The sequence below is a fragment of the Lagenorhynchus albirostris genome, chromosome 8 (genome assembly GCF_949774975.1).
Source record: "Lagenorhynchus albirostris chromosome 8, mLagAlb1.1, whole genome shotgun sequence".
Taxonomy (NCBI): Eukaryota; Metazoa; Chordata; class Mammalia; order Artiodactyla; family Delphinidae; genus Lagenorhynchus; species Lagenorhynchus albirostris.
Genome location: NC_083102.1, coordinates 96,340,067 through 96,363,256, shown reverse-complemented (window position 1 = coordinate 96,363,256; position 23,190 = coordinate 96,340,067). Strand labels below are relative to the sequence as shown.

At 52.0% G+C, this 23,190-nt stretch overlaps 2 protein-coding genes across 9 annotated transcripts in view; one reads left to right on the top strand and one right to left on the bottom strand.

Moving 5' to 3' along the window:
* Positions 1 to 1,730: 1,730 nt before the first annotated feature.
* On the bottom strand, positions 1,731 to 10,776 carry YKT6 (YKT6 v-SNARE homolog). 2 transcript variants are annotated; one of them, XM_060157392.1, is made up of 7 exons: positions 10,478 to 10,771; positions 7,944 to 8,026; positions 6,655 to 6,755; positions 5,536 to 5,640; positions 5,183 to 5,248; positions 2,837 to 2,938; positions 1,731 to 2,022 (listed from the first exon to the last, which is right to left on the bottom strand). In XM_060157392.1, the coding sequence occupies exons 1-7, from the start codon at positions 10,579 to 10,581 to the stop codon at positions 1,987 to 1,989; spliced, it is 597 nt and encodes a 198-aa protein (XP_060013375.1). In that variant the 5' UTR covers positions 10,582 to 10,771; the 3' UTR covers positions 1,731 to 1,986. The 2 variants fall into 2 exon arrangements, with proteins under 2 accessions (XP_060013375.1, XP_060013374.1); XM_060157391.1 differs by lacking the exon at positions 1,731 to 2,022 and adding an exon at positions 2,032 to 2,248 and having other exon boundaries at positions 10,478 to 10,776.
* GCK (glucokinase) overlaps positions 10,732 to 23,190 on the top strand; it is a 55,745-nt gene continuing 43,286 nt past the window's right edge. Inside the window, exon 1 of one of the 7 annotated variants that reach the window (XM_060157389.1) lies at positions 10,732 to 10,891. Coding sequence is in view for 6 of the 7 variants with exons in the window: in XM_060157388.1 (XP_060013371.1) it covers positions 19,155 to 19,199 (45 nt within the window). In the remaining variant the exon portion in view is untranslated. Of the gene's footprint in view, positions 10,892 to 16,259; positions 19,200 to 23,190 lie in introns of those variants that run through there. The other 6 variants (XM_060157388.1, XM_060157382.1, XM_060157384.1 and 3 more) reach the window with 6 other exon arrangements.

Genomic DNA, 23,190 nt, shown 5'->3' with positions numbered 1-23,190 from the left:
CTGCGTGGCCCCGGCCCTGTGGCTGTGCGGCAGCCTCCCAGGCGTAGTGAGGACCAGGTCACAGGGCTCAGAGCAGGGCTTCTCTCTGCTCTGCGGCTCCGTCACCCACTTCCTGCTAGAAAAGTCTGAGGGGAGATGACCGCTTGGGCCTGGTGGGGAGGGGAGCGGGGCTGGGGGGTTAAGGGAGATGCTGTCTCCCCCCACAGGAACTGCCCCAGGAGACGGGGGACCCCACGCTCTGCAGGCGCACGGTGCGGAGGGGCAGGGCTCCCGCGGAAAGGGGTCCCTGGGGCTCCAACAAAGCACAGGACTATTTTGGAATTTCAAAAGTCAACTTTATCCAGATAGGAACCTTTCAGACAGAACACAGAGAGAAAAAGGTAGGCGGCACTTATTAAAATACACTTTGCCAAACGATTTAACATTAGAATACAAGAGGAGCTGGGGAAATGCCGGATGCGGGGTCTCGGCCAGCCCCACCCCCAGTTCCTCCCCAGTATCCTCCGAAGTGGGAGGAGAGTCAGACAAAGCTCAAATCATTCCTAAGGGGAGCTCACGGCCACCTCAGGCGCCAGCGAGCAGGCTGGGTCTGCGCCTTTCAGGGGCATCCGCGGCAGCAGGACTCACACGGGCAGGCTGCTTTTAGAGAAAAAGGGCAGCTGACAGGTGAATCTCTTCGGGTGGGGCCCTCGGAAGCCACGCGGATCCCACCTTCTGGCCCAAGCAAGGGCACTCGCGGCCACTGGCACTGCCCGTCGGGGCAGTGGGGCCTCCCAGCTAGGGCAAGAACAGAGTGCGCAGGCATGGACACCCAGGGACGAGGCCACACTGGCTAACACCACCCCAGCACGGGCTTCCGCGGAGACTGAGTCCCGCAGGGGCATCCCGAGCTTGTGTCCTCAAGAAGCGCAGCAGGGCCCCAGGAGGCAGTCTGGAACATGGCAGTAGGGCCCGAGGGACCAGAGAGGCTGAGAAGGGCCCAGAGCCCCCCGGGCCACTGCCTGGGCTGCTCTGCGTGTCTGTTTCCAGGGTTGGGCCTCAGAGCCGTGGGCCTCGTGCTGCTGGGGGCGGCTGGGGTGGGGGGGAGGGTGCGGGCTCAGCGGTGCTTCTGCAGGGGGCTGGGCTGGAGTGTGGAAGGCTCAGGCCGTAAGTGGGGTGCTGGGAGCCCCCGGGCTGGCTGGCACCTTCTCTTGGTGCCTGGTAGTGGTGGCCACAGTAAAGGTCACTTGCTAAGACGTGTGTTAAGTCCCAGGTGATTGTCAGGACAGTCTTGTCACCAGAAAGGCAAGTGAAACCTGTTCATGAGAGCCTACAGCACACCCTGCTATGATCCAGATGTTCAAAGCCAGACCGCAAGTCCGGGCAGGCGCCCCTCCCGAACTTCCAAGGCGTCTCTTTGGAGCTCGCTGGACGGGCACTGCAGAAAGTCAACCTCAGCAGGAGCGCAAACAAGGTCTCAGAACTTGTGAAGCCCAGTGGCTGTCTCCTCCCGACATGGACACGCTGGCCCGAGCCCCCATCGGCGCCCCCCACGCCCACTGCGCCCGCAGTGGCTGTCTGTCCCACCCCAGCCCTGTAGTCAGGGCACCCCACTCACTGGACTGTTAACACAGCTAGCGTACAGATAAAACCCAAAGGTGTACTGACGATCAACAAAGAGCCGGCTCTGGCCCCGCCGTGGGCCTTGCACACGTCCTTCCCAGGGGGTTAGAAACGAGCCCTGCAGCATCTACAGGAGTCACTGAGCTTTATGGTTTCATTCGGCCCCAAAATACACGTTTAGGGGGCCTCAAATTACTAGACATGTGAATCTGAACGTTCCCCACCCCCAGGTCCCTTCCACCCTTCGGTTCCTCCCACGAGCTCCAAAGCCAAAGTTGAGTCTGTCCCACTCGGGTCGTTCCACGGTGGGTCTGCTCCCTGGGGGCTGCAGTTCCGATGTGAGTGACGGTGGCGTTCCAGCGCAGGGGCCTCTGCCGGCCGCTGTCACATGATCGCACAGCACGAGTTTTGCTTCCGGGCCTGGAAAGAGACAAAGAAGAGCTGAAGAGGTGGACCTCGGCACACGTAGCACTGGGGGCTCCGTGGGGGTTGGGCGGCTTTACCGGGGGCTCCGGGAATCGCAAGGAGAGAGAGAGAGAACCGGCCCGTCCGCGACGCCTGGAGCGAAGCTGTCCAGGAGCAGTTCATACCCCTGAAGTTATTTTGTCCGCCTTCCGTTAACGCTATCAGTAAGGAAGTAAACTTCCTGTTGTCAAGCCAAGTACAAAGAACAGGAACGTTAAGTCGGGTTGGCTGAGTCTCTTCCTCTGCTCCGGCCCCATCTCCCCGTAAAGCTGTCTTAACCCACAGGGGTGCTTCTTACTGAGGATGTCCTCAGAGAACAGAGAGGTTCACACTTCGTTTGTGGGGCCTCCGTTACCTTCCCTCTCACCTCCTGTTCGCAGATGCCCCCTAGCCCCACTGGCATCGCCCTCCAAGGCACACGTGAGAGCAAACGTGTGTGTGGATGGACCAAGTAAACGCAGCGCCCCGCTGTTCAAACTGAAATCCTTTGGCTGAAGGGAAGCTAACTAGGAACATAAGGAACTCTCTGGAAGGCGGCGCACTGCTGCTCCTCGGCAGGCAGCAGGGATGCGGGGCCCACCCTTCCGGCCTGGGGAGGGGGGAGCCTGGAGGCAGGGCGGGGCAAGGCCCCAGCTCACCTAGGCTCCCACAGCGCCCCAGTGAACCTGCCGCTACTGACCGGCCACGTTACTGAACGTTCCAAGGAAGACTTGTTTAGTGGTGAGCACTGCTCTGGGGAAGGGGTGCTCGGGAGCCGGGCCGCACTCACCGTTTTATAGAAGGCTTTAGACTGTATTCCCAGCACTTCGGATTTGGACACCAGGTCATCTAGCTTCTCGCCTCGCTCTAACAAAGACTCCATGGTGTTGTGCTGGACAAGAAGAAAAACAGAAAAGAACACTTTGCTCTGTTCACAAAGTGAGTAGACGCCAGCCCCCTCGAGAAGCTCAGTCACAAGAAAGCACTTCCTTTGGGCCCCTCCGCCATATCTGGGCCACTGCATCAAGACACAGTGTCCCAGACCTGTGGAGGAAACAGGACCTAGTGACCTTCCTGGAGAACCTAGAAGGTTCTAACTGGGACATAAAGCACTTCCCCCAAATCCTCCACAGCACAGGCTCAGCCAGCCACACTCCAGGAGGGATCACCTACGCCTGTATTTATACACACACATTCCTACTGCACAGAACGCTTCCTGTTCCCCCAGGGGAACTGTGTCTAAATCGCATTACTGTCAATTCTGCGAGAGCACTTCTGCACTTAGGCAGTACAGACAGACCCTTTCTGAACGGGTGAAGGGATGGAGGCCCTCAGAAGAGCCCCCAGCCCCACTGCCAGGACCATCAGGAAGTGGCCGACTCACTCCCACCCCAGGCGGCCATTGCTAGGGCAGCCGCAAGGCCCTCAGAGGCCTCTTCAGAACAAGTGGCACGAACCTAGCTTTGCACATGTGAAACGGCACAGAATGAGGAGTGAGCAAAAATGTCCTTTATCTCTACACACAGCCGAGCAACTCAGATTTCCACCATAAAAAGTTAACTGGCTCAAGACATGAATGGGATAAAAGGTAGCATAACCAGTAATCCAGATTTTATCACTGCAGCCAGAATGGGCTGGGTGTCCAGGACCCATCTGCTCTGTGCAGTGGAGAGAGAAGGAAAGACGGGGAGCATGTGTCCCCCGGCTCTGTGGTGCTCACGTGCGCAGGTTCTGAAGCAGCAGAAGGCAGAGACAGGGCTCGGTTAGGAAACATGCAGAAACATGTCACAAAAGACAGAGAAGTGCCTGAAAACTGTCACATCTAACTTTCATTCCAAAGCCCCCAAACATTATCCAAAGCATGGTTTAGAAGACCTAGGCTTGGAGCCCCTGGGATGCTCTTTATAGAACACAGCCTCCTGGGTCCTGCCCCAGACCTGTGCATGAAAGCTGAGCCAGCGTTGGTAGGAGTTTTATATTTGGGGTAGGATTTGTCTGGCCACCTTTTCTGGGTTTTATTTTAATTTTCGGGGGGCTGTGCTGCGCAGCTTGTGGGATCTTAGTTTCCTGACCAGGGATCGAACCTGTGTCCCCGCAGTGGAAGCGCGGAGCCCTAACCACTGGACGGCCAGGGAAGTCCCCTTTCCTGGGTTTTATATCCATCTACTTAGGTGTCCATCACTTGCCGGGCGCGGGCTAAGCCCTCGCCCTAAGCCGAAGCCGGGCGTTGTTCTGTGAGCAGGGGCGTAAAGCTCAGGATAAGCTCCCAGTCCTGGGAGCTCGCACACGGGTCAGGATTCAGGTAAACGTGCAATGACAATGCAGCGACATTCGGAAAGGGCCTGTACAGCCTCCGAGTACCCTGGTGGCCTGAGTGCAGGGCGCCCGTGCAGGAGGCAGGCAGGAAAGGGAGGGAGGGCCCGGGGTGCGGGACCATGTCAGGGAGCCTGCACTTTATCCTGGAGCTGACTTGGGAGCTGCCAAGGACTTCAGGCAGAAGAGTGACAGATCAACAGCTACTGTGTAGTGGACAGACTGGAGGGAGGCAGGAAGCCAGGGGACCAGTCAGAGGCAGAGGCCCCAAGAATCAAAGCCAGTGCTGATTGAGGGCCAAAGGTAGCTCAGAGTTTTAACAAAATGTTGAAGCAATTACAAACCAGGATATTTCAGCTAAAAATGCAGGGTTCCCGCTCTTCTAAAACAGGCCTGATTCTGACAACGCCGGGCCTGCATTTAGTCAGAGCGGGTGAGCCTCAGTCTGTGCCGAGACCCAGACCCTGAAAGGGAGGCGCCTGCTGGGCAGTGGCTCAAGCTAAGACAGTCACTGCAGAGGCAGCACCACAGAACTCAGATCCCCCGAACCCAGTAACTACCCAGACAGGGAGCGCGGACGGGAATACGCTGGGTCCCTCAAACAACGGGTGCCGTTAACCAAGACGGGGCGCGGGAGGGATCCTGCTAGGGTTGTCTGAGTGAGTCTGGCTTTGAGGCCTCTGATGCACGGGGACAGGTGGGCAAACACCACTTTCAGAAAAGTGCTTCGACTACAACTAAAGCAAGTGTCGGCCGCGCGGGCTTCACTACCGGGAAATCTTTCTGCCCCTCAGTTTGGGGACTTGCTCTCCTACTTACTTACCAGGATGATTTTGGTCTCATCTAGTTCAGCCTGCACTTTAGTCATGGGGTCAGCTTCTCGGGGGTTCTAGGAAAGACCCAAAAATAAAAACCATGTCAGGACTGGAGTGGCCACCTGGAAAACGGGGCTCAAAACCAAGTGAGCTGGACACACTTTCAGAAGTTAAAAACCACAGGCTGTTTAACCACATGATAGAGAAGCAAAAGCTTGCCTAGGAGCTCGGGTTCCAGGTCTTAATGTGGGTCCCTGCGTTTTTCAAAAGGACATCAACATCCACATCACCCAGAGCCACAGCCACCAGGGCCACCGGCTCTTCTGTTCCACACAGCTTTGGCACAGTCTTTACACCCTACCTGGTATCTACTGAGGTGACCGTCCAGGCCTGCGTACTGGATGGTATCGGGGGATCCAACTGGCCAGTCTATCCTGTCGACCTGCTTGGAGAATTCGTCCAGTACCTGCAGGACAGAGGAGCTCAGCAACACGCCCTCCCTTCTGCTGTGCTCATCCGAAAGAGAGGACCCAGGGAGGAGGGTAGAGGAGGATGGCTAATGGCAAGGGGAAAATCTAAGCTCAAGTTCCTCCTTCCTCAGTATTCTGGGAATTAAAAACCGAGGATGCCTAGCCTCATATGAACCTCATCTGGTGAATGACAGAAGTATTAGAATTTCAAACTACAGATTTCCACTTTTATCAGGTTACGAATTTCCAGAACAAAGGATATTGGCCCTCTAATTTTCCAAAACAATTCTTCAGAAAGGTAATTAGGTCCCTTGAGTTTAAGCAGCCACCAGATTTCATGTGCTTATAAGTGTATGACTGTTTTGGGGGATGTGAGGCCAGGGCCTTTGAGGAGTTTATCATTAGCACCACACAAACACACTGAAGAACGTGGCGGCGCTAGCCCCACACGGGGCAAGAAGCTGCTGTAACTGCACGATGGGCCAGCAGGGGGACTCCTGCAGCAGAGGCACAGAGGTGGGGAAGGGCCCAGTGTGTGCCCTACGAGCCTGTCGGAGCAGAAGAGGGGAGGAGGGGACGTGGGTCACGGGGCAGAGCACGCATTTCTTTCTTCAGAAAGAAATGAAAGTCATGACTTTGAGGGCAGAGGCAGGAAGAGAGCCAGCAAGAGGAGTGACGGGGGCAAAAGCACAGCCAGAGCTGACGCGAGGGCCCCCTCCCGGAGGAGAGTTGCTGTGACTCTGTGGCCAACAAGAAGAGTCAAGGCAGCACCAGGGACACTAGTAGGGTGAGAAGCAGAAATCGGCAGGGGCAGGGGGTACGGTGGGGTGGGACGGACGGGACTGGGAAGGCTCCCAGACTCTCTCTTGGTTTAGGGTGAGGAGAAAAGCTGAGAACAGGTTGATTTTGGACACACTATTTCGCCCCTTCCGCCTTGGGCCCTGTCGTCACTCCCGGCCCCAGTCCACACTCGTCTGTCCAAGTACAGTCCAGCCGAGCTGCAGACACACCTTCTCCAGCAAGGTAAACGCCACCCGGGATGGGTATTCACTGTCAGCAATGACCACTCCCGCCAGACTGTCGTTTCTCACGTAGACATGGCACAGATATTCTAGGGAGACAAGAGGCCAGACACACAGAGGGTGACGTGAGGGCTTTAGACTTTCTCACCACCAAAACCAGTCAGAGTGTTACAGTGCTGGGCTCCTGCCTCCTGGGCCAACGAAGCGGCTCTAAGTGAGGTTTATGGTCAGGCCCTGCACATAGGACAGCGCGTGTAGTTCTGACGGCAGCGCGGCCCAACACCTGCTGCAGGGCGAGTGAATGCCCCAAGGCCCAGCGTGCAAAGCCAGGGTCTAAAGGAGCACCAGTGGTGCAGAAACATCCCAGGCAACAGGGCCCCAGGTGCATGTCCAAGTCACGTCCTTGAGCTCTAGGTCAGGCTCACCTGTATCTTGGGAAGCTGCAGCCCTCTGGGGCTCTGCTGTGCTCTGCTCCCAAGCTGATGGAACCTTGGCCAAGCCAAGCAGCCTCCACTTTCTTAGAAATCACCTGTCAGGGCCTCAGCCTTCCTCATTACAGCAACCTAGCCTGCTCCACTCTGTTGGTGGGCCTTGGCGGGGACGGGGCAGGATGGGAGGAAGAGACAAAGCCCATCCAGAAAAAAATTAGCCACAGCTGGCTGGGGTCTCAAGCATGTGCTGAAGTCATCAAATTATCAAAAGGTACAGTCTATACAAGGGCTTCTGCAAAACAGTCACAACTCCTGAAATTAATTTTTGTCACTAAAAGGATTCAGAGATGACACAGCTCACCAAATGCCTCTAAAATAAATGTCTAAAAATTTTTAAAGGAAACCTGAATCATGAAAAAGAAAAAACTAAGGTCAAGAGGAAAAAATAATGAGTTTCCAGATTCCTGGGCAAAAATCTAAGCAGCACAGAATACAGTATTACCTCCACAGGGCTGGGTGGACGTCCTTTCCTGAGATGTCTACAACTCCAGAGGGGAAAGAGGACACAGCAGGAAGGCCACTTACTGCTCCGAGAGGCGGACCCCAATCTTAAGCGAGTCCAAGCTTTTGGGGGTGATTTTAACCAGGCAACTTCGACACCAACAGTGGGCATAGAATTTTGCGTAACAGGAAAACGAGGAGGAGGGAAGAGAGCAGCTAGCAGAGGAGTGGGGTCCTGGTAGCCCACTTCATCACGCGGCAACCACTCCTGCTGATCGAGCTCCGAGCTGCCTGAGGTGGGGCAGCCAGGCCAGCACACACTCACAAGGTAGCAGGTCCTCTTACCTTGTTCCTTGACAGAAGCTCTGCTGCCTTTCGAGGAGCGCTCCACAATCAGCTGACTTGTGAAGGTCATGAATTCCTGAACGCTAAGAAACACAACACATATTACCTGTTCCTGTCACCTTGTCCCCAACACAGTGGAAAGGGACCTCTGAGCGTATACACTAAGGAGACACTGCTTCTTGGTTTCATTCCTTTCCCTCCCAACCTTAGGACGAAATAATAAACACCCTGTCAATGATCACAAATACAGGTAATTAGAAATCACCAAGACCATTCAAACCACATCTGCTTGCTACCTAGCTCGCTCAAACAAACCACTTCCAGACTTCCAGGGAACTTTCTACAGGTTATACTTAATTTAACATTTTGGTCAGTGTATGATTTGGGGCACAGCGGAGAAGCAAAAGCCAGCTCCTGTTTTCAAGGCTCCACTGACGTCTGAGAAGCGGGCACAAGTAAAATCTGTGACAGAATAACGTAAGTGGCAACAACTGTTCGGCGGATGCACAGTCAGTTATGGCAGCTGCCACTGGCTGAACCCGGCAATGCGACATGTCCGCAGTGACTGCTGGCTCTGGCAGAGAACGAGGCCTCCGGTCTGCTGGGGCAAATCCACCCTATGAGCCCGGGGCACTCTGGAAGGAAGGCAGGGCAAGAGCTCAGACAAGACAAGGAAACGGAAAATGGCTCGCACAGAGGCTGAGAGGGAGGAGGCGGCTCACGGGCCCCACTGAGAGATGTGGCCAGAAAGGAAGGGTCCCAGGTGACGACGGTCCAGCTGGAGGAAGCGAAGTTAACAAGAAGCCTCTGACTGGGAATGCCATGTAAAGGGCCATCAGCACAGGGCCGTGACTTGGGGAATCCACAGTTAGCCCCAGCAGATGTGGCTACTTCTGAAACCGCACGGAGAGCCACACAGACGACTGAGGACTCGGGAGGGGACTTCCCTGGCTGGGATCCCAGCTCCACCACTTATGAGACGTATGACCTCCGGGGCAAGGTACTTACTGCACCAGGCTTCATCTACAAATCGAGATTCACTGCGATGATTAGATGAGCACTTAGCACGATGTCTGACGCACAGTATTACTTGTTATTATTATTTTGAGAGGGTGATAGGATCAAGATGATCCCTTAGAGAAAACTCTGAAAATAAGGAAGTCCTTGCAGTAAAGCTAAAAAGAGACAGAGCTTAGAGCAGGACTATAATTAGACAAATGAAGAACTGCATTCATTGTGAGAGTCTGCCTACAAGGGCCAGAAAAGCTGGAAAACCCTTCGAAGGGTTGAGGCTTGGGCTCTGATAATCCTGAGACAGGCAGGATGGAAGAGAAGAGGACTTATGAGAAAAACAGTAAGCTCGGCTGGACTACGTGTTGTTTTAAGAGGCACTGGTAGAGCTGTCCCTACAGTATCGCAGTTGTGTTAATCATCTGAAACTGGTCTGAGTATCGCAAACCAGTGGGGTGAAAGTCCTACAGTGAAATCTCTGAGAATCTTCAGTATACGTGCGGAGGGGAAAAAGAAAAAGTGAAAGAATCAGAATTAGCCAAGTTAGCTCCCAAAGTTCGATCACAGAAAAGAAGGGACACAGAACAGAGACTAGAGGTCATGATAAAGAAAGCTACCAAGTGCCAAGAAGGACCCAGAAAGAAGCAGAAAGTTTTGACAAAATAACAAGAGGAATTGTCTGAGATCCTGCCAGTAAGCCACTCTCATTAAGAACAAAACAGCCACACTGAAGCAGCGAAAACAGAATCCAGACTGCAGATTCCCCCAGACCCGGAGACTGGATGACCACAGACCCAGACTCTGTAGGGTCCTTCTCCTTTTGTGCCTGAGTCACCCCCATCCCTCCCACGAACAGGCTGGAAGTGTCTGTGGTAATTCTAACACACACCTGATTGCATTAAAGTGCCTCACGAACGTTCAAAAGCTTGTAAGCGCTACAAATCCCACGCTTCCTTCCAAATCTTCACCGTAGAACCCTTCTGTACCACTAAAGCCCAACCATAAAGAGCGTACGATTTGCGTTGGGGTCCTGGCTGGTTTGCTATCCATCTCTTGGGACCTCAGTGACTTCACCCATAAAATACGACAGTATACCAATATCTCTCATACGGAATTGCTGGAAAGCCCCACCAGATAATACAAACGTGGCTCTTAAGGAGTGGCACGTGAACTTCCTAGGTCAGCATCACTAAGTGGACGTTGCTGGTTTAAAATATAGATCGCTGGGCCTCCACTGGACGTGAACCTGGGGAATCTGCACTTTTTCAAAGCCCCCTAATAATTTTTATACGACAGAAATTTGGAAAAACCCTGATTACAGCATTACGTTCTACGATGGGATAAGGCTTTTTGCGATCGAAAAAAACATGAATCTTCAGAGGCACAGTCCGCAGGCCGAGGAAGAGGCCACCGCCGGCTCCACTGCGGGAGGCCGAGCCACGGCCCTTCCCCGATTCCGGGGCCGTCTCCAACCCCGACCCCGGGCCTCCCCGCCCGGGCGCCGCCCGCCTGGGCCCGCCTACCTGGACCTCTGGAAGAAGCTGAAGGAGGACACGTCGTACGCGGCTTTGAGGAGCACCGCCTTGGCATCGCCTTTGTACAGGACGCTGAGGCTGTACAGCCTCATGGCGCCGCGCCCTCGGGCCGGCTACCCGCCTGGCCGCGGGATCGGCTCGCAGGGAGCAGCTCGGCACCGCCCCTCGAGACCACCACAGGTTGCTGACGGGTCGGCCGCCGGCTTCCTCCGCCTGGCTCTGGGTCCACTTCCGGCTCCGATCAGAGGCCGCCGCCCGAGGCCTAACGAAGGGTTTTCGTGCCCCGGATGCAGAAAGGAGCAGCCGGAAGCACGGGCGAGGGGGCGGGGGCAGAGTGCTGCGCGTGCGCATGAGGTCGGTCGCTGCCCCTTGGGCTTTCGTAGGCTGGCCGGCTCGCTGCTCGTAAGTCTTCAGCCTTCCCCCGCTGTCCTTCTCTCTGCGAGGGCCTGTCCTTTTCTCCCTGGCCGTCCTGAGTTCTCCCAGGGGCCCCTCGCTTCCTCCCGGTCCGTTCTGAGCCCTGTAGGGTCGCCTGTGTCCCCCGGCGCTGTCCTCCCTCCGAACGGTGAGACCCAGAGTCCCACCCACACGCTAGGGCTTTGTAAACCCCACACAAGGGACTTTGATTTATGGGCGAACTGCTGTCCCTGGAAAGTGTTTTGTGAATCATATCTCCTTTCTGAGTGAAGAACGGCAGGGACCTGCCGGGAGGTGAAGGCATGCCTCTCATTTTCAGATGATTGAGTCCTCTCTTGCCATTCCCACGCCTTCCTCCTGCCTGCCTGGGAGCAAGTCCCTGGTCACACAGGTCCCTTCAGCACAAGCCCGCAGGGGTGAGGGCTCCTGGGCCTGCCCACCATCTGGGAAACCAGATGTCTAACCACTGATTGGGAGCCAAGCTGCTGACCTCACAGAGTCGCAGAGCCACTTCACCTCAAAAGGGGCAGAAATTCATCTCCAAACTGAGGGAGCGGCTTGGCTTACTGTGACTTGGAAAAACTTACTTTGCTTGAGATGTTGGAATAGTGCTTTTTAAATGGATCGGGATGAATGAGGCTCAGTTCCCTAAGGGTAGTACATCTTTCATGCTTCTTGTTTGTTAAATGGTATGTTATCCGAAAGCATCTTGCAGGACAGAGGTGAAAGAGCCTTGGTGTTTGGAAGTTGGCAGAAGGGTTACACAACTATCATGCTAGAAGCTAGAAGCAGCCAGATCTGAAATGATGGGAAAGAGATGGTAATATTTGAAAAACCAACGGCATCACTCTAAACATTACCCTAAATCAGGGTGTCTCAACCTTGTCACTGTTGATATTTCGGATTGGATAATTCTTTGTTGTTGGCGGCTGTCCGTGCATTGCAGGCAACATCTCAGGCCTTTTACCCACTAGATGTTGGTGACACCCCACCGGCCATTTGGCAACCAAAAATGTCTCTGGGGCTTCCTTGGTGGCGCAGTGGTTGAGAGTCCGCCTGCCGATGCAGGGGACACGGGTTCGTGCCCCGGTCCGGGAAGATCCCACATGCTGCGGAGCGGCTGGGCCCGTGAGCCATGGCCGCTGAGCCTGCGCGTGCGGAACCTGTGCTCCTCAACAGGAGAGGCCGCGGCAGTGAGAGGCCTGCGTACTGAAAAAAAAAAAAAAAAAAAAGTCTCTGGTGGGACTTCCTTGGCTGTGCAGTGGTTAAGACTCTGAGCTTCCACTGCAGGGGGCACGGGTTTGATCCCTGGTCGGGAACTAAGATCCTGCATCCGTGTGGCCAAAAATAAACAAACAGACAAATAAATAAAATGTCTCTGGACATTGCCAAATGCACCCTGGGGAACAGTGGCTTAGAGAACCATTGCTCTAAATATTCCTGTGGCTGAAGGAAGTTTCCACCACCTGCTTTCACTCAGTACCTTCCTCACCGACCCTCTTCCCTGGCTATTTCCAAGTGCAGAGGGTGAACAGAGCTTTCCCACATCCCCTCCATGTTGGTACTAAACGTTAAGAACAGACTTTGGCCAACGCCAGGCCAGTGTCACGGGATGGTGGAGAGCTGTGCAGCCCCATCTTGACTGCGCTGACATGGTTGACCTATAGGGGGCGGGTGAGAGCCATTTTTGAAGACAGTTCTCAAAGTCCCTTTTCCTTTGCCACTAAAAGTCGTACAAAAGGAGGAATCAGGAGGACAGTGTTGGGTTGGAATAGATTTAAATGTATTCACGTGACACATAATAGTAATTGTCTTGAAGTTTCCCTTACACCAAGCACTTTCCATATGCGTCCTCATTTAATCCTCACAAAAACAGAGGAAAATATTATTACCACCTTACAGACATGGAAACTGAGATTCAGGTTAAGGAAATTGCTCCTAAGAGGCACACGTCAACACCAAAACACGTAACAAACTTTCACAGCTCTAGCAGCACTCTCCCTCCTCTCTGGCCTTGCTTGTCCTCCATCACCCCAGAAAGCCTCGCTTGGCCTATGTGGTTACCAGCTCCCCAAGCTCATCCATCTTACTGAATAGCAAGACCCACCTTCCACTCCAACACCCCAGCTGTCACCCAGCTTGGATTCAGTCCCAGCACTTCTACAAACCACAAAACCACAAAAGTGAACAAACCATTAACTCCTCTGAGTCTCTCTCTCTTTCATCTGTAAAACTGGACAAATACCCTTTCCATAAGCATGTTGCTGGGAATGATAAGACATTATGTTCCAAGCTCTACTCACAGTAGCTGTTTAACAACTAACAACAATGATGATTACGTGTATTGTTACCGTTCATGACAAAAAGGAGGAGAGGTCATGGTGGGTTACAGGTGTCCTGCAGGCTGTGGGAAGTAGAGATTTGATGGTAGGCTGAAATCTGAGGAAGGTCTATAGATTGCAGATTAGTATTGTATCTGTTTTAATTTCTTGATTTGCTCATGGTGTTGTGGTTATGTAAGTGAATTCTTTGTTTTTAGGAAATACACACAACTACTCGGGTAAAAGGACAGCCTGTCTGAAACATGCTCTTAAAGGGTTCAGATCTATGATACATATGGAGGGTAAAGCAAATACGGTAAATTTAAAGAGTCAGGATGAAGGGTATCCAGGAGTTTCACTGTACCATTCTTGCAGCTGTCCTGTAAGTCTGCAATTATGGGGATAGAAAAGATTGTAGGGCAGGGCGCTGACGTCATGCATGCAGCATCCACACTTGTGGGGATGGCACATTTCTCTGGAGTCCTGGCCCCCTCATTTGCTGGGCCCTGCAGACAGAACTGGAACAAGGCTGCCCATGACAAATGGCTGAGGCTCTCTAAGTTCGCCCCCACTGGGCAAGGCAGGCAGCCACCCACCTTTCAGGCTTTGCTCAGCTCTCGGAAGGCACTCAATTTAGCTGCACAGTGGAACCCTCTAGGGAGCTGGATAAAAGCTGGCTGAGGGGCATACTCCAGGAGGCCCAGCCCAGGGGGGAAACCAGCCATTCAGTGGCCTCGGTCCCCATACCCCCTTGTCCGGCCAGTCAAGGCCAGGGCAGTAGGGCTGTTTTCACTCTAAGCCTAACACCAGCCTCCACAGCCTTCCCAGGAAAGGGGCCCCGAAAGGGGCCACCAATGTGGTCAGGCCTCCAAAGGAGTTGAGAGCACGTCACTATTGTTTTTTTATAAAAGTATAAAAGCTTTTTCTGGTCACTTCTTTGGATTTTCATTCTCTCGTGAAGGCGCCTCTGTACAGGTAAAAATTTAAATAAAACCTGTATGCCTTTCTCGTGTTAATGTCAGTTTAGTTCCTAGGCCCAGCTGGAGAGCCAAAGAGGGCAGAGGAAAATTATTCCTCCCCTACACTTTCTTAGTAGTTCACCAAGTCTAAGGAGCATGGACTTGATGCCATCAACTGGGGTCTACTAGCAGACCCAGCCCCCAGGAAGGCTGCTGACTACCACCACTGCTTACCCACGTGTCCTGTGCTCCCACTCGGTTCTCCAGGCCACAGGGAAGACAGGCACAGACATGGCTCTGCCACCAGCAGAGAGGGAACAGAAGATGACAGAGCAGGAGAGGACCGGGTATACTATAAGGTTTACCTGGAGGCAGTGGGCAGGAAGAGATCACAGCCAAGGAAGACAGGAGGCAGCTGGGAGCTCCCTGAAATAGAGGGACAGGCACCCTCAGAACTGCCTCTCCTGCAGGGGCTTCCCAGGAGCTGTATTTGTACCACCAGGCACCCCTCCCCTGCTCCGGATCTAGGGATGGATGTGTAGCCCACTCTGGATACATGGTCACTTAGGCAGGTGACTTGACCTGAGGCGCCCTTACTCCTGTGGTGCTGCCCTGCACAGAAAGTGGGAGAAAGTCTGCAGAATAGGAAGGGGGGAAGGGGGGCAGGCAGAGGCCCTGGGAAAGAGGTAGAGCCGGCCACCATGAAAGAGGAGTCTGGGCCTCACAGCAGCCTGGTCCCCAGGACCTCTGAGAGCAGAAAGCAAGGACGGGAGTCATCATAAAGGAAAAGTCACGACTAAGAATCTGAAAGTGCAAGCGATAGAGCCCCCTCCCCAGCCCCCTCCATCCCCACAATCCCCGTTTCCACATGGGTGCCAGGAAGTCTGAGCCAATCAACACAATCCCATCCCTATTGCCTCAGAGATTGGTCTACAGATGGGCACCTGACCCACGTCTCAGCCAATCAATGCAGACCTTCTCCCCCCACCAGCAGCGTAGGCCGTCCAATTAGAGCAAAGCCCAGGACTTCGTGTTTGACACTTGGGAGAAGCAATGGGATTTGCCCAGGTTAAAAAGGTCAGCGAACCCCAAACAGTATTGGTACAAACTTCTGCTTAAACATAGAAGATGAAATACATATGTTTATATGAGCTTCACTAGAATGACACAAAGAGGGCAGGAGGAGAATGGCAAAAAGTGAGAGGCTAACCAGGGTAGGCAGGTTTAAATTGGGGAGAGGCGGGGTGATGGGGGCTTAGCAGAGTGAGGGCCTGAAGCACAAGGTCCCGGAGCTGCAGGGGCGGGTGGGGGGGGCGGGGAGGAAGCAAGGGGAGCCCTGAAGACGCTCCTCCTTCCTGCACCACAGATACTTCCCCCAGGAATGTACCATCCTCTGCCTCACCCTAGGGAGGAAGATGCAGGACTTTCCTGTGGAGACTTGAATGTTCAGCGATTCTGCCACTTTGAGGCCCCCGTGAAATCACCTGTTGTTCCAAGTAGTCCCTGTTGGGTAAATGTCTCCTGTGAGGTCACTCCCAAGGCTCTGACCTGTGTGCAGTGTGGCTGCCCTTGGATCAGGTGACATTCCAGTCATCTGTGGCCAGGGAGGCCGCAGGGCTATGCAGCAGGGCCTGGGACTTCTGCATGAGGACTGCCTAGGCCCCTGTCCTTGGGGGATGGTGAGCCTTTGCAGCCCAATCCTTCAACATCCCCAGTCTCAGTGAACTCATTTGAAAGTGGTAAAAATAATACCACCCCTGCCTACTGCCCCAAGACTGTCTGATCAAATGACAGAATGAATACAAAAGTACTTTGTGAATCATAAACGTTTCAATCAGTATAATTATAATGACAATTTCTCCTCCATATAAATATATTTTCTTTCTTTAGGAATAAATCTAATAAGAAATATATACGATCTATAAGAGAAAAATAATGAAGCTCACCTGAAGGGCATAAAAGAAGACTTCAACAAACAGGGCAACTGGCTACATTTCTGAATGAGAAGACTTGGCATTATAAAGATGTCTGTTCTCTAAAATGGATCCCCAAATCCACAAATTCAATGCCTTTCCAATGAAATTATCAACAGCATTATTTTAGTGAAATGGGAAGAGTAGATTCTAAGATTTATATGAAAGATAAAAGCCTTATGGTAAAGAAAATTTTGTAGGAAAATAAAAGGAAGGGATCCCTTCCCACCAGATATCAAAAAACTGAAAAGTGCCAACTGAAAGAATGTGGTATCTACAGGAACGGACAGAGAGACATCCAGCTCATAGACAGAGCTGAGGCCAAGGCAGGCAGAGTACCAAGAGCCACTTTTACATTTAGACAGTCTGTTGCTGACACAGGCAGCAAAATGAAAAGGAAGAGAGAGAGAGAAAGAAAGAGAAGAAAGAGAAAAGGAAGGAAGGAAGGAAAGAAAGAAAAAAAGCACCCAAATGTGCCACTTCCCATCTTTGTCCCATGCACCAGAAAGGATGACACCCAACCAAAGAGAGCTGGATGCCTGCGCCTCAAGTCACCCCAAGGCATCACCTCTGGCTGGGAGCCCATTCTAGATGGCAGCTACACCCTGGGGGCAGGGACAGAAAACCTCGTATCTCGGAACCAGAGATGAGGGGAAACCCTCCTGATGCCTCCTGGGCAGATGTGGAAGAGAGTGGGCGGTGTCCTCAGAGCAGCTCCTCACAAGTCCAACCTCAGTTCCTGGAGTATCACAAAGTGTTCTGACAGGCTCAGATTAGCTGTGGTCCCAGACTTGGCCTGGTGGCCTTTGAGGACACCTGCAAGGTGACCAGAGCAGAGCCGTTCCCTCACAACAGAGAAATACAACAATGGAGCATAAACTGTGGTGCAGTTATCAATACAAATCAGTGGGGAAAAGGTAGCCAACAAATGTTAGACTCCTACCTCATACTATACACAAGCAAATTCCAGAGGGGCTGAAGTGCTGAACATTTTTTAAATATTGGAAAAATATTACAAGGAAATGTGGGAGAACATTTTTCTAATTTTGGATGGAAAATGCTTTTCTTTTTTAAAAAAATATTTTTAAAATTTATTTTTGGCTGCATTGGGTCTTAGTTGCTGCGCATGGGCTTTCTCTAGTTGCAGCGAGTGGGGGCTACTCTTCATTGGCAGTGCGTGGGCTTCTCATTGCGGTGACTTCTCTTGTTGCGGAGCACGGGCTCTAGGCACGCGGCCTTCAGTAGTTGTGGCGTGCAGGCTCAGTAGTTGTGGTGCACGGGCTTAGTTGCTCCGCAGCCTGTGGGATCCTCCAGGACTAGGGCTCGAACCCATGTCCCCTGCATTGGCAGGCAGGCTCCCAACCACTGTGCCACCAGGGAAGCCCCCAGAAATGCTTTTCTTAACAAGACACGAGCTTCAAAAAAAGAAAGAAAGCCAAATTCATAAAAAAGAAATACTTCTGTGTGTTAAAAGACACCATTGATCAAGCCATATGTTTAGCAATAGGTAATACAGCATATTCAACAAGAAAAGGATTAATAGATATTATGGATGGAATATAAAAATAGTTTATACAAATTGAAAAGTAGAAGACAATTCAATAACAAAACAGTTAAGTAATATAAACAAATCATCCTTAGAAAAAGGAATACAAATAACTATAAACATATGAAAAGGTGTCCAGCACTTTGCAATTCAAATGATAATGAGACGACAGATAAGCAAAAGTTATAAAGATTCATCATCTCAAGGACTGGCCAGCATGGAGTCAAACTCCTAATGATGCTGGAAGGATTAATTGGTGAAGCCATTTGAAGGGGCCAATGTAGTCCTGTCTGCACAATCATAAAATGTGCCCAGCATTGGACCTAGCAATTCAGCCTCTAGGAAGCATCCAGAAGAAACACATGCACGTGTTGACCCTGGTAAAAGGCCGAGATTTATAACAGGGGAAAACGGAAACTGCCCAGATGACCATCAATACGAAATTGGTTTAAAAATATTTCAGCGTACCCATTTGGAGAGATCTCACCGGCCACTCCTTCCCTCTCCCTCTGCTGGATCCCAGCAGAGCTCATGTTTCCAGATGGTAGTCAGGGAAGGCAGTGACCAAAGCTTGAGGGTGGCCTGGGCACGTGTGGCAATGCCACTGGCTAAGCCACCTGCTCCCTCTCCTCTGGTTCCCAGACTCAAGGGGGCCTCTCCTCCTTAGGACATGAATTTGGAAGACCCTGTGACCCTGCCCTGGGAACTGGACAGGTGGCAAAGTCTGCGGTGATAAGGTGATTGGGCTGTCGCTATGGTGATGGGGATGGAGGCCTTTTGCCATCAGCCCCAGTTTTCTGCATGGCAGCTCTAATGACAGGATGGTCAGCCCTGCAGAGGCTGGAGGGTGTGAGCGCAGAGGCCTGTTCCTGGTTGCCATGGCAGCGTGGGCCCTCGCAGGAGCGCAGAAAGCCCTGGCAGGAGAATTCCCCACTCCATACCTGGTCAGAGCAGGAAGTGTTGGGCCGTGACTGAGCCTCAGGGAAGCAGGTTGGGGTGTGAGAAAAGAACAGTCGCCCACAGCTTAATTACTCAAAAGCTGTCCCCCAGCCACAGGAGGAAAGAAGACGTTTTCTGCTGAGTCTGTCTAGAGGACACCACGCCGTCACAGCTCAGCACAGCCCGGAGAGAAAGCTGACCAGTGCTGACCAGCTCTGGAGCCCGGCAATGGCCCTGCCCCGATGATACCTGGCCTGACAAGGCCTCAGTGGGGAAGGGTCCCGACTAGGACCCAGAAGAGAAGGCTGGCAGGCTTGCTGGAGAACAATGAAAAGGAGGAAACTCTGTGATTGAACCTCAAGCCAGAAGCCAGCCAGAAGGTGGACCATATTCTACCAGACACTCGGGCCGGCCGTGACCCTTGGTTGGGAGAAGCCTGGGGATATTTCTGCCTTGGAAGCCCGTCGGGGAACACTGAGGGGTTCCAGCTCCCCCAGGCGGGCTGCGGTACAAATGCTGGATGACAGAGCCAGGATGGAGATCGCCAAGAAGGAAAAGGTAGCTCTCTGCTGCATTCGGTTTTCTAGAAGTGCTTCTTACACTTTCCTGTATTCAGTGGTTTGTTTAACTTGACCAAGTGTTTGTGCCTCAATATCTGATTGTATGTGCAGGTGCTTTAGGGACGACCTGCTGGGAGTGAATTATGAGGCATTGACTTTGGTAATGCTTTTATTTTATTTTTGTTTTTTAACATCTTTATTGGAGTATAATTGCTTTACAATGGTGTGTTAGTTTCTGCTTTATAACAAAGTGAATCAGTTGTACATATACATATGTCCCCATATCTCTTCCCTCTTGCGTCTCCCTCCCTCCCATCCTCCCTATCCCACCCCTCTAGGTGGTCACAAAGCAAAAGCACTGAGCTGATCTCCCTGTGCTATGCGGCTGCTTCCCACTAGCTATCTATTTTACGTTTGGTAGTGTATGTATGTCCATGCCACTCCCTCACTTTGTCACAGCTTACCCTTCCCCCTCCCCGTATCCTCAAGTCCATTCTCTAGTAGGTCTGCGTCCTTATTCCCATCTTGCCCCTAGGTTCTTCACGACCATTTTTTTTTCTTTAGATTCCATATATATGTGTTAGCATATGGTATTTGTTTTTCTCTTTCTGACTTCACTCTGTATGACAGACTCTAGGTCCATCCACCTCACTACAAATAACTCAATTTCGTTTCTTTTTATGGCTGAGTAATATTCCATTGTATATATGTGCCACATCTTCTTTATCCATTCATCTGTTGATGGACGTTTAGGTTGCTTCCATGTCCTGGCTATTGTAAATAGAGCTGCAATGAACATTTTGGTACATGACTCTTTTTGAATTATGGTTTTCTCAGGGTATATGCCCAGTAGTGGGATTGCTGGGTCATATGGTAGTTCTATTTGTAGTTTTTTAAGGAACCTCCATACTGTTCTCCATAGTGGCTGTACCAATTCACATTCCCACCAGCAGTGCAAGAGGGTTCCCTTTTCTCCACACCCTCTCCAGCATTTATTGTTTCTAGATTTTTTGATGATGGCCATTCTGACTGGTATGAGATGATATCTCACTGTAGTTTTGATTTGCATTTCTCTAATGATTAATGATGTTGAGCATCCTTTCATGTGTTTGTTGGCAATCTGTATATCTTCTTTGGAGAAATGTCTGTTTAGGTCTTTTGCCCATTTCTGGATTGGGTTGTTTGTTTTTCTGATATTGAGCTGCATGAGCTGCTTGTAAATTTTGGAGATTAATCCTTTGTCAGTTGCTTCATTTGCAAATATTTTCTCCTATTCTGAGGGTTGTCTTTTCGTCTTGTTTATGGTTTCCTTTGCTGTGTAAAAGCCTTTAAGTTTCATTAGGTCCCATTTGTTTATTTTGTTTTTATTTCCATTTCTCTAGGAGGTGGGTCAAAAAGGATCTTGCTGTGATTTATGTCATAGAGTGTTCTGCCTATGTTTTCCTCTAAGAGTTTTATAGTGTCTGGCCTTACATTTAGGTTTTAATCCATTTTGAGTTTATTTCTGTGTATGGTGTTAAGGAGTGTTCTAATTTCATTCTTTTACATGTAGCTGTCCAGTTGAGACAGTGACTTCATTGGGCAAACCAGGTCCTCTCCCTACTGCTCCAGACTCCGGCCCTGTGACCTGGAAGTCACAGGCTGCCAGGAGGCCCGGGAGGTGACCTCTGTTGGGAAGAGGGTCCGGGGAGTTTAGAGCCCCAGCTGGGGGGCTTGGGGCCTGGGATCTTGGTGGCAGAACCAACTGCCCAGCCATGAGGCAAGACTCAACAGACATCACGAAAGGTCTCAGATGCCTGCGCTTCCCTGCAGGAATCTTTTCCTAAGAAGCCTCAGGGCTGTTGCTCCTGGTGAGGAGTTGAGAGCAGTTACTTTTTCCAAAGCAAAGAAAAATCCAGACGTCTTCTGAGCCAGCCCTGTGCGCGAGCGGAGCCAGGGCTGGTGACAGGGCAGAAGGAAGAGCCTGCCTGCTCCCCCAAGCCAGGCGGGGCGGGGGAGACGGAGGAGAGGGCCCATATCCAGTCCCTTTGGCATGGTTTCCTCCTCACATGTCTTTTCTTCTCCTTCTTCTGTGAAATGACAAGGTCAGCATAAACACTGGGCTCGTTCTGCTCCTGGCAGAGCTAATGATGTTGGGAGAAAAACAACCAGCCTGGGTCGGGGTGCCCGCAGCTGCAGGCAGCAGGAAGCCCACGTCTGCTGGTTCCTGGGCCGATGACCGGAGTTGGGATGAGAAATCCTACGCAAAGGGGCCGTGGAGGCCAGCTGGGGAGAAGGGAGGCGGGGTCTTTGGCACAAGCAGAGAGCTAGCGTGGCGACAGTGAGAGGTGGGGCCTGTGGCTCGCCGTGGGGAGCTGGTGTGGGGAGGCCACCACGTCAGACTGGGGCTGGCCCACGCCCCCTTCTCGTTTGTCCCAGGGACACAATGCTCCACGCGGTAAACCGTTTCTGTTCCACACATGCGGTGTGCCGGCCCCCGTTCAGGAGCCAGGCTGGTTCCAGATCGCTGGTGGGGGACGGAGGGGTGTTTCACTGACAGCCTTGTCAGGGCAGAGAGGAGAGGGAGGCACTGCCTCTGGCACGTGCCTTAGGGGGTACCAAAATCATCAGTCATCAAGATAAATAATATTCTAATTCAAATTCTAAAGAATCAAACTCCATGCGAAAAATTGCGATGAGCAAAATGCCAAATTTCTAAAGAAAGAGGGCCTGAGTATTACTGATCTTTTCGCTTGTCTTAGGCCTGCGCCGGCTGCCCTTAGAGTGCCAGCTAGCAAGGTGCCAGGGCTGTGACGCCCACACCCCTCCCGTCCGTCCCAGCTGCCCAGAGGACCCACCTCTTGTCTGGGGGCTGGGGGAGCGGGGTGGGGGTGCTTCAGCTTGGTTTCAGGGCCGTCCTAAGGATCTGAGGTTTCGCTGCCAGGCCCACCCAGGTCCAGCCCTGCATCCCTGGGAAGGGATACACCCACCCCAAGCCAGCGTGTAGCCTGGAGTGGTCAGCTGGGGCTGTATCCACGCAGGCTCCCAGGAGGAGAGCGTTCAGGTTGCTTTGGAGGGAACTGCAGTGCTGCTGGTTTTGCTCGTTCTTTTCTAATTTATGTATTTATTTATTTATTTTTGGCTGTGTTGGGTCTTCGCTGCTGCGCGCGGGCTTTCTCTAGTTGTAGCGAGCCGGGGGCCACTCTTCGATGCGGTGCGCAGGCTGCTCATTGCAGTGGCTTCTCTTTGTTGCAGAGCACGGGCTCTAGGCACACGGGCTTCAGTAGTTGTGGCTCGCAGGCTCTAGAGTGCAGGCTCAGTAGTTGTGGCACACGGGCTTAGTTGCTCTGTGGCATGTGGGATCTTCCCGGACTGGGGCTCAAACCCCTGTCCCCTGCATTGGCAGGCGGATGCTTAACCACTGTGCCACCAGGGAAGTCCTGGTTTTGCCGTTTCTGTTTCTCTGGTTCATCTTGCCTCTGTACCTGTCGGATCACCTGTGGTCATCCCCCTATAATCTGCAAGAGTGTGTGGCCTCAGTACCGTTTTCAGTGGCTTCCCTGGGGGGATGGCAGCTTCTTACGTGGTTTTTCTAGAGCTCCTTGCGGGCAGGCCCGCTCCTACTGATGCTGCTTCTTCTCCCCTCCAGCCTGCGGCTGTGGAACTCCACCACAGAGTCATTCCCTTGGCATGGAGCTCTCTCTTTTTTTCCCCATAGTTTTATCATCTGTAAATGGGTTAAAAATATCATCTTTTTCCTTAAAAAATTGTTTTTAATGAAGTATAATTTTCAATGTTTCAGGTATACAGCAAGGTGATTCAGATACATATATCCTTTTTTAGATTCTTTTCCATTATCGGTTATTACAACATAAGAAATATAGTTCCTTGTGCTATACAGTAGGTGCTTGTTGTTTATCTGTTTTATATATAGCAGTGTGTATCTGTTAATCCCAAATTCCTAATTTATCCCTCCTTCCCTTTTCCCCTTTGGTAACCATAAGTTTGTT